This window comes from Protopterus annectens, chromosome 2.part2, assembly GCF_019279795.1.
Source record: "Protopterus annectens isolate FY-2018-M chromosome 2.part2, PAN1.0, whole genome shotgun sequence".
Classification (NCBI taxonomy): domain Eukaryota; kingdom Metazoa; phylum Chordata; order Ceratodontiformes; family Protopteridae; genus Protopterus; species Protopterus annectens.
In genome coordinates, this window is record NC_056730.1 from 661,351,060 (window position 1) to 661,366,539 (window position 15,480).

At 41.3% G+C, this 15,480-nt stretch overlaps 1 protein-coding gene across 1 annotated transcript in view; it reads right to left on the reverse strand.

Annotated features, from left to right (window-relative positions):
* Positions 1–15,480, reverse strand: part of DNAAF9 (dynein axonemal assembly factor 9) — a 2,711,795-nt gene that overhangs the window by 78,100 nt on the left and 2,618,215 nt on the right. The window contains exon 36 of the mRNA XM_044064082.1: positions 4,211–4,304. Coding sequence (XP_043920017.1) covers positions 4,211–4,304 — 94 coding nt within the window. The remainder of the gene's footprint in view (positions 1–4,210; positions 4,305–15,480) is intronic.

The window sequence follows — 15,480 nt, forward strand, 5'->3', positions numbered from 1 at the left end:
ACAGAGTGGCGAACAGCAACGGTTATTCCACTCCACAAAGGTGGAGCCACAACGGACCCTGGGAACTATCGCCCTATAAGCCTGACTAGCTTGGTCTGCAAAGCTATGGAGCGCATCATCATGGATCTCATTAACAGAGACATTGGGAACCTCCAACCACTGGACCCTACCCAGTTCGGCTTTGTTAAGGGCAGATCATGCCTCCTAAACCTGGTGGACTTCTTTGAGACAGTTACCAAAGCTACAGACAAGGGAAAGGTGGTCCACAAAGTCTACCTAAACCTCGTAAAGGCCTTCAACACCATTCCCTACTCAGGTATTATAGACAAGCTCACCAGCTTGAACATAAACCCCTATGTCACGAGATGGGTTGCCAACTGGCTTACGGACAGAACCCACATAGGAAGAGTTGCGGAAGGTAGGTCCGACTCTAAACCGGTTACAAGTGGCATTCCCAAGAGCTCAGTCCTAGGACCCCTCCTGTTCGGCATATACTTCTCAGAGATACAGGCAAGCACAGGAGGACTATGGCTGACCAAGTTCGCAAACGACTGCAAACGAGGGGCTATAATTCACTCTCCGGATGACACAGACATCCTCCAAAAGGGTCTCACTGAGACAGAAACCTGATGTCAAAACCATGGCCTCAAGCTAAATGCCAATAAGTGCAAAGTCACCCCCTTTGAAAAAAACAAAGTACCCACAAACTACCATATAGGTGGTAGCCCCCTAAATACGGAAGACGTAATAAGGGATCTGGGGACCCAAGTAGATAGTAACCTCTCCTTTGATAATCACATTGCCAAAGTGGTTAGAAACTCCTTCTATGTCGCCCACTAATCACAAAAGGGTTTTCATCCAGATCGAAAGAGGTCATTGGGCCCCTCTACGCATCACTCATCAGACCCATCTTAGAGTACAATGCCCCATTTGGGATGTACCTTACAAGACACCTGCAATAACTGGAAAGACCACAGAAGTACCTCACCAAGAGGATCACTGGTCTCAAGCTGATGTCCTATGCAGCTCGACTGAAGAAACTCCAGCTGTACTCAGTTGCATACCGCCTACTCAGAGGTGATCTCTGCCTGGCAAACAAGGCCATGTCCAACCCAGAATTGATGGACATGCTCCACCTAAAGAAAACCATATCCCCTCGAGCCACACGCTCCAGGGATCTAATCCTCTCCACAACAATAAATAGGATGTGCTGGAGGGATAGATTCCTGTCCCAGAGACTTCCCATGCTCTGGAACAAGATTCCAATCTACATTAGGCAGAGCTCCTCGCTAACCCTCTTCAAGAGAAACCTTGACGAGTGGATGGGAAACAGAAAGTTTACTCCAGGGATCACTTCAATGGCTCTGCTGGACAGAGGCACAGGGAAGTCATCTAAGGGGGCAGCGAAAGCTAACACATTCCGGCTAGGCTTATAAATGCCTTCAGGCCGATAACCTAGTATCTACCTATGAACAATTGCTGGTAAACACTACCAGCACACAAAAGTTACTTTTTTGACAGGAAAAATACAGCAAAAATCACTTTAAAACATTATGCCAGCCCCACAAAAGTAAAATAAACTTGATTTTGCTACAGAACAAATGTTTTCAGTTACTTTATACCACTTTAATACTGACAGAAAAAATGAGCACTACTTTTAAAAGTAGATTACAAGCTACAGTCAGTATGTTAAAACACAATACTCCTTGCTTTAAAATAACTTTCAATAAAACATCAACAAAATTAAGAAAATGGAAGTCTCCCCCCACAGGGAACTTATTTGCCAGCACAGGAAAACACAAGCCAAATGCTGATCCTCTAAACCTTAGAGGAACGTACTGTTTGGCAGCAGTAAAGCTCTGAAAGGCTTCGCACTCAAACTTTTGTTTTAATGAGCTCAGCTCAAGCTGCCTGACAGCTTTTTTTTTTTTTTTTTAACTGTTTTAATGCTTTTGATTGTTGTCATTTTTTAAACATCTTTATTAAATTATCAGTTAAGACATAAGAAAACATATTTATATAAAAGGAAAAAAATGTATTCCCAGTTACATACATTATACACCACTTCTGTTCTTTTGTACAACTATCATCTGTCCAACATTAAATTGCTGAATTCCTACCTTTCCTTAAACTGAGCTGCCTGCTTTTTTAGGTGTGTGGTAGGTATCTTTAAGCTTTGGAATTCAGCTGGCTGTTACATCCTTCGCAGGATATAAAACATATGGAGAGGGTTACTGCTGCAGTGATCAATATGATGAACACCAGTAATTCTGAGCTTATTTCTGGTGGATGTGGGCTTCGTTGTGCAATGGAATATTTCTAGGGGCTAGACTTTAGGTATAATGTAGCTATTCACGGTTTGCCACACCTGTCCATAGCAAGCAGCTTTTTACTGCTATGATTTGGGTGAGCTGGCTATATCGGGAGAATTTATAGCTGAAGGTGCCTGTGCTATGAAGTGAACATTTCAACACCACTGTGGTAAGTGCACTTTTGTACAATACAAAAATAAACAGGGAAAATGAAAGAACCAATAAAAAACAGCCAAATCTCTTAACAGATAGTGTTCATCTTTCCCATAACTGCAGCAATTACACTCCTGCCACAAAAATAACAACTACAACCTCGGGAAGACTCACACACCTGGCCAAAACTGTTTGTTGTAACTTTGAAAAGTGACTAAAAGCATACCAAATAAATGCAGCAACAATGGATAATTCACTTAGCACAGAAAACACTTGAAACACATAGAAAACTATACAGTGACTTCAGTGAATAGCTGTAACTTCAAATTAAAAAAAAAGAACACAGTAAAAGTGCAGGAAAAACAACAGAAACAATTCAAAACTAATCTAAATATCTAGGTAACTAGCTGCAGTACAATAAATTTATCTGCCTGTTGTTACGATTTCTATGGTTATTCAATTATTCAGTATTGCTTGGTGACTGCATGATGTTTAACAAAGATTTTGCAAAAAAGATGATAACTCATTTGGAATTCCAAGACTATTTACACCATGAGTATATTGTGGCATTACTGGGCTTTGAACACTGGATTAGAATTTAATACAAAGAAATGTGCATATGCAAAATGGAAGCAAGCATTTCTTATCTTCTTGACAAGTATAGTCTTGTCTGCAAAATGGATGCTGGCTGATGTGATCAGGTTTAAATGGATAAAGCTTATCTGAGCGTCACTTAAGTGGAAGTGTGCATGCTGTACAAATGAGAGTGAAGAAAACTCGTGAAAGCTGTTCATGAAGGTCCATAAGTCAACTGTGTTTCATGAGGAAGAGATCATCACTGAGAGGGGTAGCTGGGGATGTCTAGCTACTGGGTAGAAGAAAGTATATTTTGAAGTATTAAGCATGATGGCAGTAATGCCATCATAGTATCGAGCTGATCATACAATTAAGAGTAGTTCTGCCTACTTAAGTCTAGTGGAAGTAATACTTCTGCTCACCATCCATATGTACACAGGTAGTTGCTTATAGCTAAAATAAAACATCTTCCATGAGTGAGTTTGGGACAAGCCCCCACACTGGGATTTAGTAGGAGTTGTAGGTAAACTGGACAGCAGATAACTGTTCTGTGTTGCACGGTGTGTGGAAAATGTTGGGTAACTATGTTCGCAATTAGGGATTTTAGTTTTAGTTGCATTCTTTCTGACTGCGTAGGATTAGTAGTCCCATTTCAGAATAACAGTACACAGCCCTGATAGACAGGAACCTGCTGTTCTGGTAGATATGTAACTTACATTTAGGTAAAAATACAACTACAATTATGTAAAATCCCAAAAGTCACTTAGTTGGAGAACATTTTCATGAAGCAATTTTATAAACTGATTACAATTTTTATAAGACTATTCCTGAAGTATTCCTTTAATCACTATAATCACAGAATATATCTAATAAGTGCTACCTGGAAAAATTCAAATGCAGATTAATCCAGTTTTCATGATCACTCAAGTATGGGAAGCTGCCTTAGAGATGCACTTTATGTTTTTACATGCAAAAGCTCTGGCACTTTTGACTCAATCATTTAAGTATTCCCCAAAGATGTATATCTGTGAGTGTGTTTTATATGCATATTCATATGTATACTTTATTCTTATCAGTAAAAATATTCTACACTGCACATTTTTCATACAAAGTCCACCGGTAAGACTACAATGTACAAACCAAGATAACGTCCGTAATTAAAAGGATACGTGGATGATAATCATTTTTTTCTCCAAGGAAATTAACAAACTGAGTTCCATTGTAAAAGTAACCAGGGGGAAGGGGGTCCAAATGACGCTTCACCTGTAGTTTAAAAACAGAAAAAAGTAAAGCATGGTTACAACAATGTACATTTGTCTTACCAAATGATGAATCTTAAATGCACATCCAACCTCTTAACCTTGTGAAGCATAACCTTTCTACAACTTTTTGCAACTTCTTTTACACAGCTAATGTCAGAGATATATCTCCCTTATGTAAAGCAGATAATGCACTGATTAGAGGAAGACAATAACCAACAAATGTCTGGTAGTTAACACAAAGTATTAAGGCAATGAGCAGTTAACAAGCTGTTTCCTGTAGTAGAGGGTTAGATTCTCTCAACCTTCATTTGGCTACTGTAGAAGCTTAAGCAAGTCACTTAACCAGACAGTGCTTTGGGGCAATAAGGAATTTGGACCAGGCTCCTCAATTGTCTCCTGATCTGCATACCTAGCAACTAACCATGAACATATAATCTAGTAAGACAAGGTCTATTCTCTGTAACCAACAAGAATAAGGCCAAAAGGCATTAGGACCACTCAGAAGGTAAACATTTCTCAAGCTGCCAAGCACCCTCCCACTATCCCATAACACACTATGCTGCTTAGTCTCTTGATCTTCATTGCTGCATTTAAGACTTCAAATGAGGAAAATGGCTTTGACGTATGGATGTGCTATTCCCGAACTGTAATTATGGTTAAGTACATACCTTTTGTGTAGTTTACAAGTAGCCCTGGATCTGTCAGCAAAAGATGAAAGAAGTAACAAAAAGTGTAAATGGAAGAAGTGCCCAATAATTATGAAGGACTAGAGATGGTGTGATACACTGATCATAACAGCAGTGTTCAGATAACAGCATCGATACTGTAGGAATAAAATACTACTACTACTAATAATAATAATAATAATTGGGATGCAAGTCAACGGTGGATGTCAGTTGTCAGATCTTATTCAGCTGGCACATATCATCCCTGGTGCAAGGGGGTATCATGTTCAGCTTCAGCTGATACCTATAAAAGCAAAACTCTTTCTCTTGTCTCTGCTCTTTTTCTGTAATGTCCCCAAAAGGGTGCTGAAACAGTTATGTGTGAGCATGTGCTAATGCAGCCCTAATAAATTCTCAAATGGATGCAATAATCATAACAGTAATAAAATACACACGTGCACGTAACAGCCCTCAGCACAGAAAAACAGTACAGCATCAAGGGGAATGGTGGGTGGCAGCCTTTCTTACAGCACTGAACTTAATATTCAAACATATTATAGTCAGTATGCCTGCCACAGGAATGGGTGGTTCGCTTCAGGAGTGTAGCAATTTTTTTCTAAGGTCCCACTTGTTGCCCCAGTGCAGTTATACATACTACCTCAGCCCAGTACAATTCCTGTTCTAAAAGAAGCATTACACTTATAAAAAGTCTTTATGTACCTACCATAATGTTCCATGTGAGTTGTCAATCTCGCCTTCATTCTTTTACTGATGGGTTCGGAACTGATCCTCGGTTCTGACTCTGCTATTTACTGAAGCTCGAGGTCTTCAGCTAGCTCATGGCTCACTCCCTATCCCATGATACTGCAGGGCATTCCCCAGATCTTGTTTGCTGATACAGAACTACTAGTATGTAATCAAATATACCTGCATAGAGAAAAAAAGGACTCATTGTAAGCTGGTACGCTAATAAAAAGGGTCAAAGGTCATTAGGTGCCAAATTGTAACCTCTCGTTCCTCCAGGAGCCAAGGAAGGGGGTTAGGAGGGTGGGACGATGTAAGAATGAAGGTGAGATGGACAACGCACATGGAACGTTATGGTAGGTACACAACTTCTTTATGTGAAGTTATCCTAGCTCACCTTCATTATTTACTTATGGGACAGTGTCCCTAGCACCATCTTTCTTGGGTGGCTCACGGGAGTACATTCTTTAGAACAGTGGACCCAAAGGAGGCCATGTCCCTAGAGGCCAAATCTACTTTGTAATGGGTGATAAAGGTATGAGGTCTCATCCAAGTTGTTGCTGCACAAACAGTGTCTTTTGGTAGTTTAGTACGAAGTGCAGAGGAGGTAGAAACAGCTCTAGTAGAATGAGCTTTTATTTTGTCTGGTAGCTGTTTATCTACTGACTTATAAATGAACAAAATGCAGTCTGACAGCCACCTTGATAAAGTAATTTTTACTACAGGCATGCTTTTTTTGCAATCTGAAAAGGATACAAATAGTTGGTCAGTTTTTCTGAATTCTTTTGTCCTGTGTAGACACAAACACAACTGTCTATGCACATCAAGTTGGTGAAGCATATATTCTGCCTTATTGCCACACTTGGGAACGAACACTGGCAAATCTATAGACTGGTTCAAATTAGTGTCTCAACATACTTTTGGTAGAAATGTTGGGTTTGTTCGGAGTGACACCCTGTCATTGTGGAATAACAAATATGGTGGTTTTATAGATAAGGCTTGTAACTCAAACTCTCCTAGCTGATGTAATTGCCACTAGGAAAATGGTCTTCCATGTTAAGAACTTGACAACGACGGCTCAAAGGGAGGAAGAATTAATCTAGCTAATACAAGGTTTAGGTTCCAAGGTGATAGTGGAGGGCTAATATATGGCTCAAAAGATTAGTGCCTCTCAGAAAAGCCTTCAATAGTTGTGGGACATAATGGTTGGTCCTTCACTCCCAAAATGAAATTTTGAGATTGCTGCTAGTTGTACTCGAATAGTAGCTGCAGCTGCTCCCTCATTAAACAGTTTTGTCAAGAACTCTAGGATTGAAGATATAGGTGCAGAATAAGGATCAATGTGATTCAGTACTGCCCAGACTGAAAATCTTTTCCATTTACTGAGATATAATCTTCTGGTAGATGTTTTGTGAGAAGAAATCAGGATATGTTGTGCTGCGGATGAAAGGTTTTGTAGCCTGGCTATGTTTGGAATTGCAGCGGCCAAGGTGTCAACTATAGGGTCTAAAGGGATGGATGAAGAGCTCCCAATGAGTGGATCAGGAGATCTGGAAATGGGTCCAGAATCCAAGGCTCTTCCTGAAGATGAGGCCATAGGAAGGGGGAACCAAATCTGTCGAGGCCAGTAAGGGGCTATCAGGATTAATGTCGTTCCCAACACACTGGCTTTCTGAAGAACTTTGGGTATCAATGGAAAAGAAGGGAAAGTGTAGAGGAGACCAGAGGCCAATCGTGTACAAGTGCATCCCTTGGGGATTCCCCCGGAGGGGGGGATCAGGGCAAAGTAGCTACTGCATTTTGTGTTCATGGGCGTGGCAAAAAGATTGCAGCAAGGCAGGCCCCATTTTCAGAAAAACATTTCTGCCACTTCTTGTTTCAGGGACCACTCATGAGGCATTAGAATTGTTCTGCTGAGTTTGTCTGCTATCACGTTGGATTTCCCTGGGATGTGCATTGCTATCAGAAAACACTGGGAGGAAGTCGTCCACTGCCATACTCTGAGAGCCTCTCCACAAAGGGGGTAAGATTTGGTTCCTTCCTTGTTTGTTTATGTACCAAACCACAGACATGTTTGTCTGTCTGGACTGCAATTTTCTCAGTGGAAAGAGTGTTGAAATGCCTGCAATGCCAGAAGCACCGCTCTCATCTCCAGGATATTGATATGCAAATGGATCTCATAATCCTGCCACATGCCTTGGGCTGTCATTCCCTGATAATGCCACTCCCACCCTATCTGGGAGGCATCTGTGGTCACTGTGACTAGAGGGGATGGGAGAAAGTAAGAACAACCTAAAGTAATTTGATCTGAATGTCGTCACCAATAAAGGTCCCATTTGCACGATTCTGTTAGCATTATCTGGTATGACATCGGAAGTTCCTGCATAGACCACTGTGTGAACAGGAGCCACTGTAAGATCCTCATATGTATCTGAGCTGGGGGGGGGGGGTCATAGTGAATGTTGCCGCCATTGTACCTAATACCTTGAGAACTGTTCTTGCTTGAACACTTGTTTTTGAGAGTAAATCTCGAACCTGTGTTCATAGTGTTTGTATCCTGTCTGGCAGAAGTTTTACTGTCATTGTAATGTTGTCTAATTCTGCGCCTATAAAAACGATACGCTGAGATGGCAATAAGGCAGATTTTTCGTAGTTTATCGTAATTCCTAACCAAGCACAGGTATTCAAAATGGTATCTCTTGCTTGCGAAAGCAGATGCTTGGTGGTGGCAGTTAGGAGACAGTCATCTAAATATGGAAACACCCGGAATCCTGAAAGTCTCAAGTGGGCAGTAACCACTGCCATACATTTGGTGAACACTCTGGGGGGGGGGTGTAGTGAGACCAAAGGGCAGGGTTCGGAATTGGAAATGATTGGCTCTCAGCCGAAAGCGCAGATGACTCTGGGATGGACTGTCCATTTTTATGTGATGGTACGCATCCTGGAGGTCTATAGAGCACATCCAATTGTCTTTTCCCAGAAAAGGGAGTATCGACTGCAGTGTAACCATCTGGAACTTTGTCTTTTTTATACATTTGTTTAAATTGCTGAGATCCAGTATAGGTCTCCAGTCCCCTGTTTTCTTTGGAATTGAGATCCTATCTGGTCTGCGGGGACCAGCTGGATGACTCTTTTTCAAGCAAATTTTGAACATCTATGGTTGTACAGGTGGAACTTCTGGAATCCTTTTCATTAGTGGGGGTGGGATGGAAAAGGGTATGGAGTAACCTCAGGATATAATCCTTTGCACCCACTTGTCTTTTGTTATTTTTTGCCAGGTGCTTGGGTACAAAGATTAGCAACCCCTGACTGCCTCCGGAGGGGGGCAGATGGGCCTCCTTTCAGGAATGCTGAAAGGGCTTGCTGAAGAATGATTCTCAGTTGCCCTGATTTTGCGCCCCCCCCCCCCTTGGGCCGTGTGGCCGGTGTCTTCCATTATTCCTTCCTCCTCTGCCCCTGGAGGAAGGTTCACCACGTGTGTCTTGAGAGGCTCTCTGGGATTTTTGAAATTACATTTTTCCTCCCCTTTGACTCTTGGGATAAGGTCTAGAAGGTGTGGAAAAACAGACTCCAATGTCAGAGAGAGTCTTTCCTTCCTGTTCACACCTGGTCAGTGTTTCTTTGACTTTAGGCCCAAAAACGGATGAGCCATTGAAGGGGGTGTTAATGAAGGATAACTTGAAGGGTTACACAAACAAACACAAGCGCATCCAGGAATGTCTCCTAAGGGCAATTCCTGAACACGCTGACCTACTCGCTCCATTGGCTGCATAAGAGATAAGCATCATGGATGAGTTAACTACTGAATTAAGGGTTGAGAGCTGGGAATAAATTTTATCTGCCACTTCCGCAGCTACAGTACCCTGGAGAGTATCCCCAAGCTCCTTTAGGAGATCTCTCTGTAACCTTGTGAAGTGAGTGAGGTAATTCAAAGACTGTAGTGTAAAGGTCACTGAAGAGAACGTGCACCTACCGTATCTGTCCATCGTACATTACTCTTTGTTTGGGGGATGGACAGACGTGGATGTTTCTGATAATTTCTTTTTGGTGGCTGCCGCCACCACCATAGCATCTACGTGAAAACCTTTAGTGAGAAAACTTTTATCTTCCGGGGATGTTATGAATTTATTTGGCCTCCTAGGGATGAGTCCCACTGTGTCCGGAGACTCCCACACCTTTTGACAAACTAATTCCATGAGTTCGTCGAAAGGCGGAGACATCCAAGTGGTGGAAGGACGAGACCCAAAAGCCTTCAGGTACACGGACTCCTCATCAGAAGTGGTGATGGCCTTCTAAGATGTCTACAAAGGAGACATCTTCAGAGGGCGACTGTGGAGACCCTTCCGATTCATTGAGGTTCGTGTATGATGTGAGTGACTCCTCCAGGGAGTCCAAATGTTTCCCCTTATATACTCTCTTCTGGGGTGCCTCTTCAGATGGGGCTTCCAGAGTGGTTCCCGAAGAGAGTGGTTTGCCCTCTGGGGCTTCCTGAGGCTTCAGGTCTCTAGATCTTGAGGGATGGGTTGTGCATAAACAGATACCGGTACCTTAGGGGGAGGAATAGAAGGATCTGACAGACAGGATGCCCATGGTGACAAAGCTTTCCTCAGAGCCGCAAAAGCCCCCCCCCCTCCTGTGACCCGAGGAACCAGCAGATCCTCCCGGCACCACAGAGAGAGGTTCTGAGACCAAGGTAGGAGCCGAGCTCACCCAAGCCGATGTCTCGAGAGGCAAGTTTGGAACTGATAAAATTTCAGTCCGACTGTCCCCCCTGGTCCCGACCGGACAGTGTCGGCTCCTAGACTCTTCAGATGGCACTGAGGTAGTCAGAGCACTCGAAGCCAAAGATGCCGATGTAGGTCTCAACCCCAACGGGTCTATCAGTTCCACGCATTCCAGCACCGAGGCCTCAGTCTGGGTCGGAGGAGGAATTGACATAGAAGGGACTGGTCTGGTCGGTTTTGAAGCCGACTGGGTCAGTACTGACAAAACTTTGGCCAGCGTCGGTGTCTTCAACAGCTTCTGCACCAGACGGTCCATATCATAGTCTGAAAGACTCCTGGAAGAACGAGAGGATAGGGCTGGTGATGCCACAGAATGAAGTATTCGTGACCTAAGTGGAGAAACTGGCTCCAAGGCAGGTGAGCGGCTCCTAACTTGCAACACCATCGGCCCCAAAACAGATGGAACCCAGGTGGAAGGTCGAACAATTCCAACTGGCGCCAATACTTTTGAAACTTTTTTTGACGGCTCTGATCCATCAGAAGATGCAGATGATGGTCTTTTAGAGCCGTTGTCTGATTTCTGAGAGGGAGACAATGACTTTTTTGAAGGGCTTTGACCCTGTTCTAGAGCTTCAGAAAAGGTAGACTTAAGTAGGCCCTTAAGGATCAGTGTATTTCTTCTTTCATGAAGGACTCTTGAACTGAAGGAATGGCATATCGAACAAGATTCCTGTAAATGCAGGGATCCCAAACAATAAACGCAATCAGTGTGACCATCCCGTAATGGAAATTTTCTGTGAACATTTGGGGCACTTTTTAAACCCCAACACTTTAGTCTCTTTAGGATGCATCAATATTTTGATACAATCCAAAAAACACACCAAGAAGGAAACAAGCCCTCTAATTAAAACGGGCTAAATAGCTCTTTAAGAAAACTGAGCTGAAAGAGAAATAACTTGGAATTCACACACAAACAACTGCAAACTCTTTGCTGAAAGATAGCACTCTGGTCAAAAATACAAGATTAATAACAATGTAATATTACAGTACAGCCCTCTAACAAAAACTGGCTCAATATCTATAAAACAACTCCACACGGCTAATCAGGACCCGAAACCTGCAGCAATGATAATCCACTTTAGAGACAAATGCCACGATAGTTCAATACATCCAAAAACAGCAGCCTTTATTAAAACACACACAATAACCAAGCACTTTCACCCGGATATTACCAGGCTTTTTCAAGGATCAAGTGTATATGCATTCAATGTAAATCTTTAAATAGTTAAAATCCTGTCACCTGATTAAATAAATCAATCAATTAATTTAATTAACCATTCTGCTTTGCAGTAATTACAGAACAAACTGTTGTTATAAAAACTGAACAATTTGTGTTTGTTATTTAAATTAAAGTGTATATATAAAAAACACTAAAAACTTTTTATACATAAAAACTTTCGTCTAGTCTCCACAAATATAATTGGTGCTGTGTATTCTATTTACTGTCTGTTGTTCTTAAAAGTGTTCTTGAAGAGACTTTGTATTAAAATGATCCTATCATATTTCAAGGTGCCTAAACAACTCAAATAGGATGATGAACTCTGCTCCCTCGCTAAAATTTCTCCTGTGCACGTCTATAAGACCCAACCTAAATCTAGTATCTTACCATATGTACTAAATTGACTAGAGGAAAAATCTTTTCCTCTTAATTTAAGCCTCCCTATGATGTTTCAACCTATTAAGGAAATCCTTTTGATCCTTGAAAAAGCCTGGTAATATCCGGGTGAAAGCGCTTGGTTATTGTGTGTGTTTTAACAAAGGCTGCTGTTTTTGAACGTATTGAACTATTGTGGCATTTGTCTCTAAAGTGGATTATCATTGCTGCAGGTTTCGGGTCCTGATTAGCCGTGTGGAGTTGTTTTATTTGTTTTTTTACATATTCTGACTGTTTACTGGCTCAATATCTATACCAACACACACAGACAAACACACACACACACAAGCCTGAAACACAGGCTGATAACAAGTAAGAAAAAACCTTATTAATTATCTAAAAGTTTTAAACTACTCTATTATGAAAGACTATGTAATATGTATATGTCTAAATATATAAAACACACTCTATCGTTAAAGGCAAAGGGGATTTGAGGCCTAATACACTTGCCTAAACAGGAAACAACAAACAAACACTATATTTCTAAAGGGAGAAGCGTTATAAAGATGTGTAGAGGAAAGGAAACTACCAAAACAGTATAAGATATTTAAAAAATTATGTTGTATTTAAATTGTAAATAGAAAAAAGAACAATTTGACTTGGCCAGAGCTAGAATCAGACATTTGATCTGTTTCAGCGGCAAATGAGATCTGGGGAATGGCCTGCAGCATCATGGGATAGGAAGTGAGCCATGAACTTGCTGAAGACCTTGAGCTTTATAAATGGCCGAGTCGGAACCAAGGATCAGTTCCGAACCCATCAGTAAAGAATGAAGGTGAGATAGGACAACTTCACATCTATTGTTCTGAACTCATGACAGTTTAAGGTCGAAGCTAGAGAATTTCTCATAAAGAAGGTATACAATGTTTAGGTTATTCACATTTTAGAGTGCATTTCTGTGTGTCACTGCCAAATGTCCTTGATCACGAAAATGATCAACATTCCCTTAACCAGAGTCCACTCGAGATTTTCCTGGCACTAGAGAAACAGAAATTAAAATCTCATTTGGATCCTGAATGGCCACAGTTCTGCAGTTGGTGTGAAAAGTGAGTTTAAAGCCAAGTACGTTTATCAAATATCACTGATAAATATCAGTCATGGAAGGTAGGGAAATCACTTATAATGAATGGCTGAATGAGTCAATTACTTAGCTATTATGGTATCAAAACAACTAATAAGTTGAGGAAAACCAACCCATGCCACAGCAGACCTAGCTTTATATGTGCTTGTCTCACTAGCATCCTATTTTTATTGGTCTGATTGAAATGTATCTTACTCTCTTAACTCATTACATTTGAGTGACACCTCCAGATGCATCTGCAGTTAACTCCTACTGATGCCTCTAACCATCAAATATTGCTAATTCATATTTGCATCAATCATGACAAAACCATGCTACATACAAGCTTTTTTAAAAGATGTCATCTTAACGCTTACACAACAGCAAACTCAACTGCATTAATATTTGACCTCTGTCTAGTGCAGGTAAAGAGATATTGACTGGTGTTTTTAAGATACTAATTTATATACGTATAATTTTCACATTTTTCTAAATATCTACATAACCAAGTAACACAGACAGAACTCCTTGGCCTCATATGCAATAAAATGCTGATGACAGTACGTGTGTAACTTGAGTGGTTACTGAGATATTGTGAGTTGTTTACAAAATATTACAAATGTAATAGTGTGTTTACTGTGACTTATAAATTTCAGTTTAAGACAAAGAACCTAAAGAATACTACCACTGCAAAAATAGTTTATTCTGAAAAGTTTGCTATTTATATTTCTTTCATAACCCTTATGGTTCCAGAGATATAAACATTTATCTGAAATGTGAGGACATAATTTGATTCTGGCAAAACGCTTAGGCTCCATCCACTGGAAGGGACAGTGCCAACTTCCTGAGCTCAACTGGAGTGAATGAGTTAACAAAAATTTAAGAGGGCAAAAACATCTCACAATGACATTATTTTCTTTTCTTTTTTTTTTTTTTTTTGAGAATTCATCAGACTGATCTAGAGCACAGGGTTAAAAAAAAGGTTTCAGCTGCTAACCAGCCTAATTTTATAGTCCTGTGATTAATTACCTTTGTGACCACTTATATACTGTCTGATTCTAAGCCACTTAAGACTGGTGCTCACAAAAAATGAGCACTTTTCTCTGGTTGATTTATCTGGTTAATGTAACAAGGGGAAACCAATATTCGAGTAGGTAGCTAAAAAAGGTTTCCTCATACCCTTTTGTGGAAATTACAGTAGCTCTTATCAGTCATGTATAACCAAATAATCTAGTTGTATGGCCCCGTTGCCTTTGACCTTGAGCCCATGGCTCTGGCACCAAGCATCTGTTTCTGTAAGGCCCTTTTGCAGAATATCCACATCATTTGGGGATTTAATAATGGCTCCCAGTTTGCAGTCATCTGCAAACTTTGTTAGCCAGAGTCCCTTAGTGTTGGTCTGTACTTCAGAGAAGTAGATTACAAACAAGAGCGGTCCCAGGACTTGAACCCTGAGGTACTCCAGTTGTCACTTGTCTGGAGATGGATTTGGAGTTGGCTACTTTTACAGTGTGGGTTCTGTCAGTAAGCCAGTTGGCAACCCATCGAGTGACGTAGGGATTAATGCCCAGCTTAGTAAGTTTATCTATGATTCCAGAGTGGGGGATGGTGTCAAAGGCCTTGGCGAGGTCCAGATTGGCTGTGTGGACCACCTTACCCTTGTCCACGACTCTGAAGTCTGATTCAAAGAAGTCAATCAGGTACAGGAGACAAGATCGGCTCTTCACGAACCCAAACTGCGTGGGGTCCAGTGTTTGTTTGAAGGTTGCCAATGTCTTTGTTTATAAGTTCCATGATAATACGTTCCATGGCCTTGAAGATCAGGCTAGTCAGACTGATGGGGAGGTAGTTCCCGGGATCCAAGGTGGATCCTCCCTTGTGGAGTGGAATAACTGCAGCTGTACAGCACTCAGTGGGCACGAAGCCTAAGGTGAGGCTATGATTAAACATAATACTTAGGTGAGGTGCCAGTTTATTTTGTAGTTCATGCAATACACAGCCTAGGATGTCTTCTGGTCCCATGGATGCTGTATTCTTAGTTTTGGAGAGTGAGTTTTTTTACCTGTGTGGCTGTTACCAGAATTTGACAATCTTTCAGTATTGAGATGGGCCCTTTAGGAGGTGAGAGGGGGGTGAAGTTTGCACTGAATCGATCTGCCAGGATATTGGCAATATCCTTGGGATCAGTATATTTAATGCCATTCTTTTGTAGCTCAGAGCAGATCTGAGCATTGCCATTTAGATTCTTGACATAGCTATAGAATGCATTG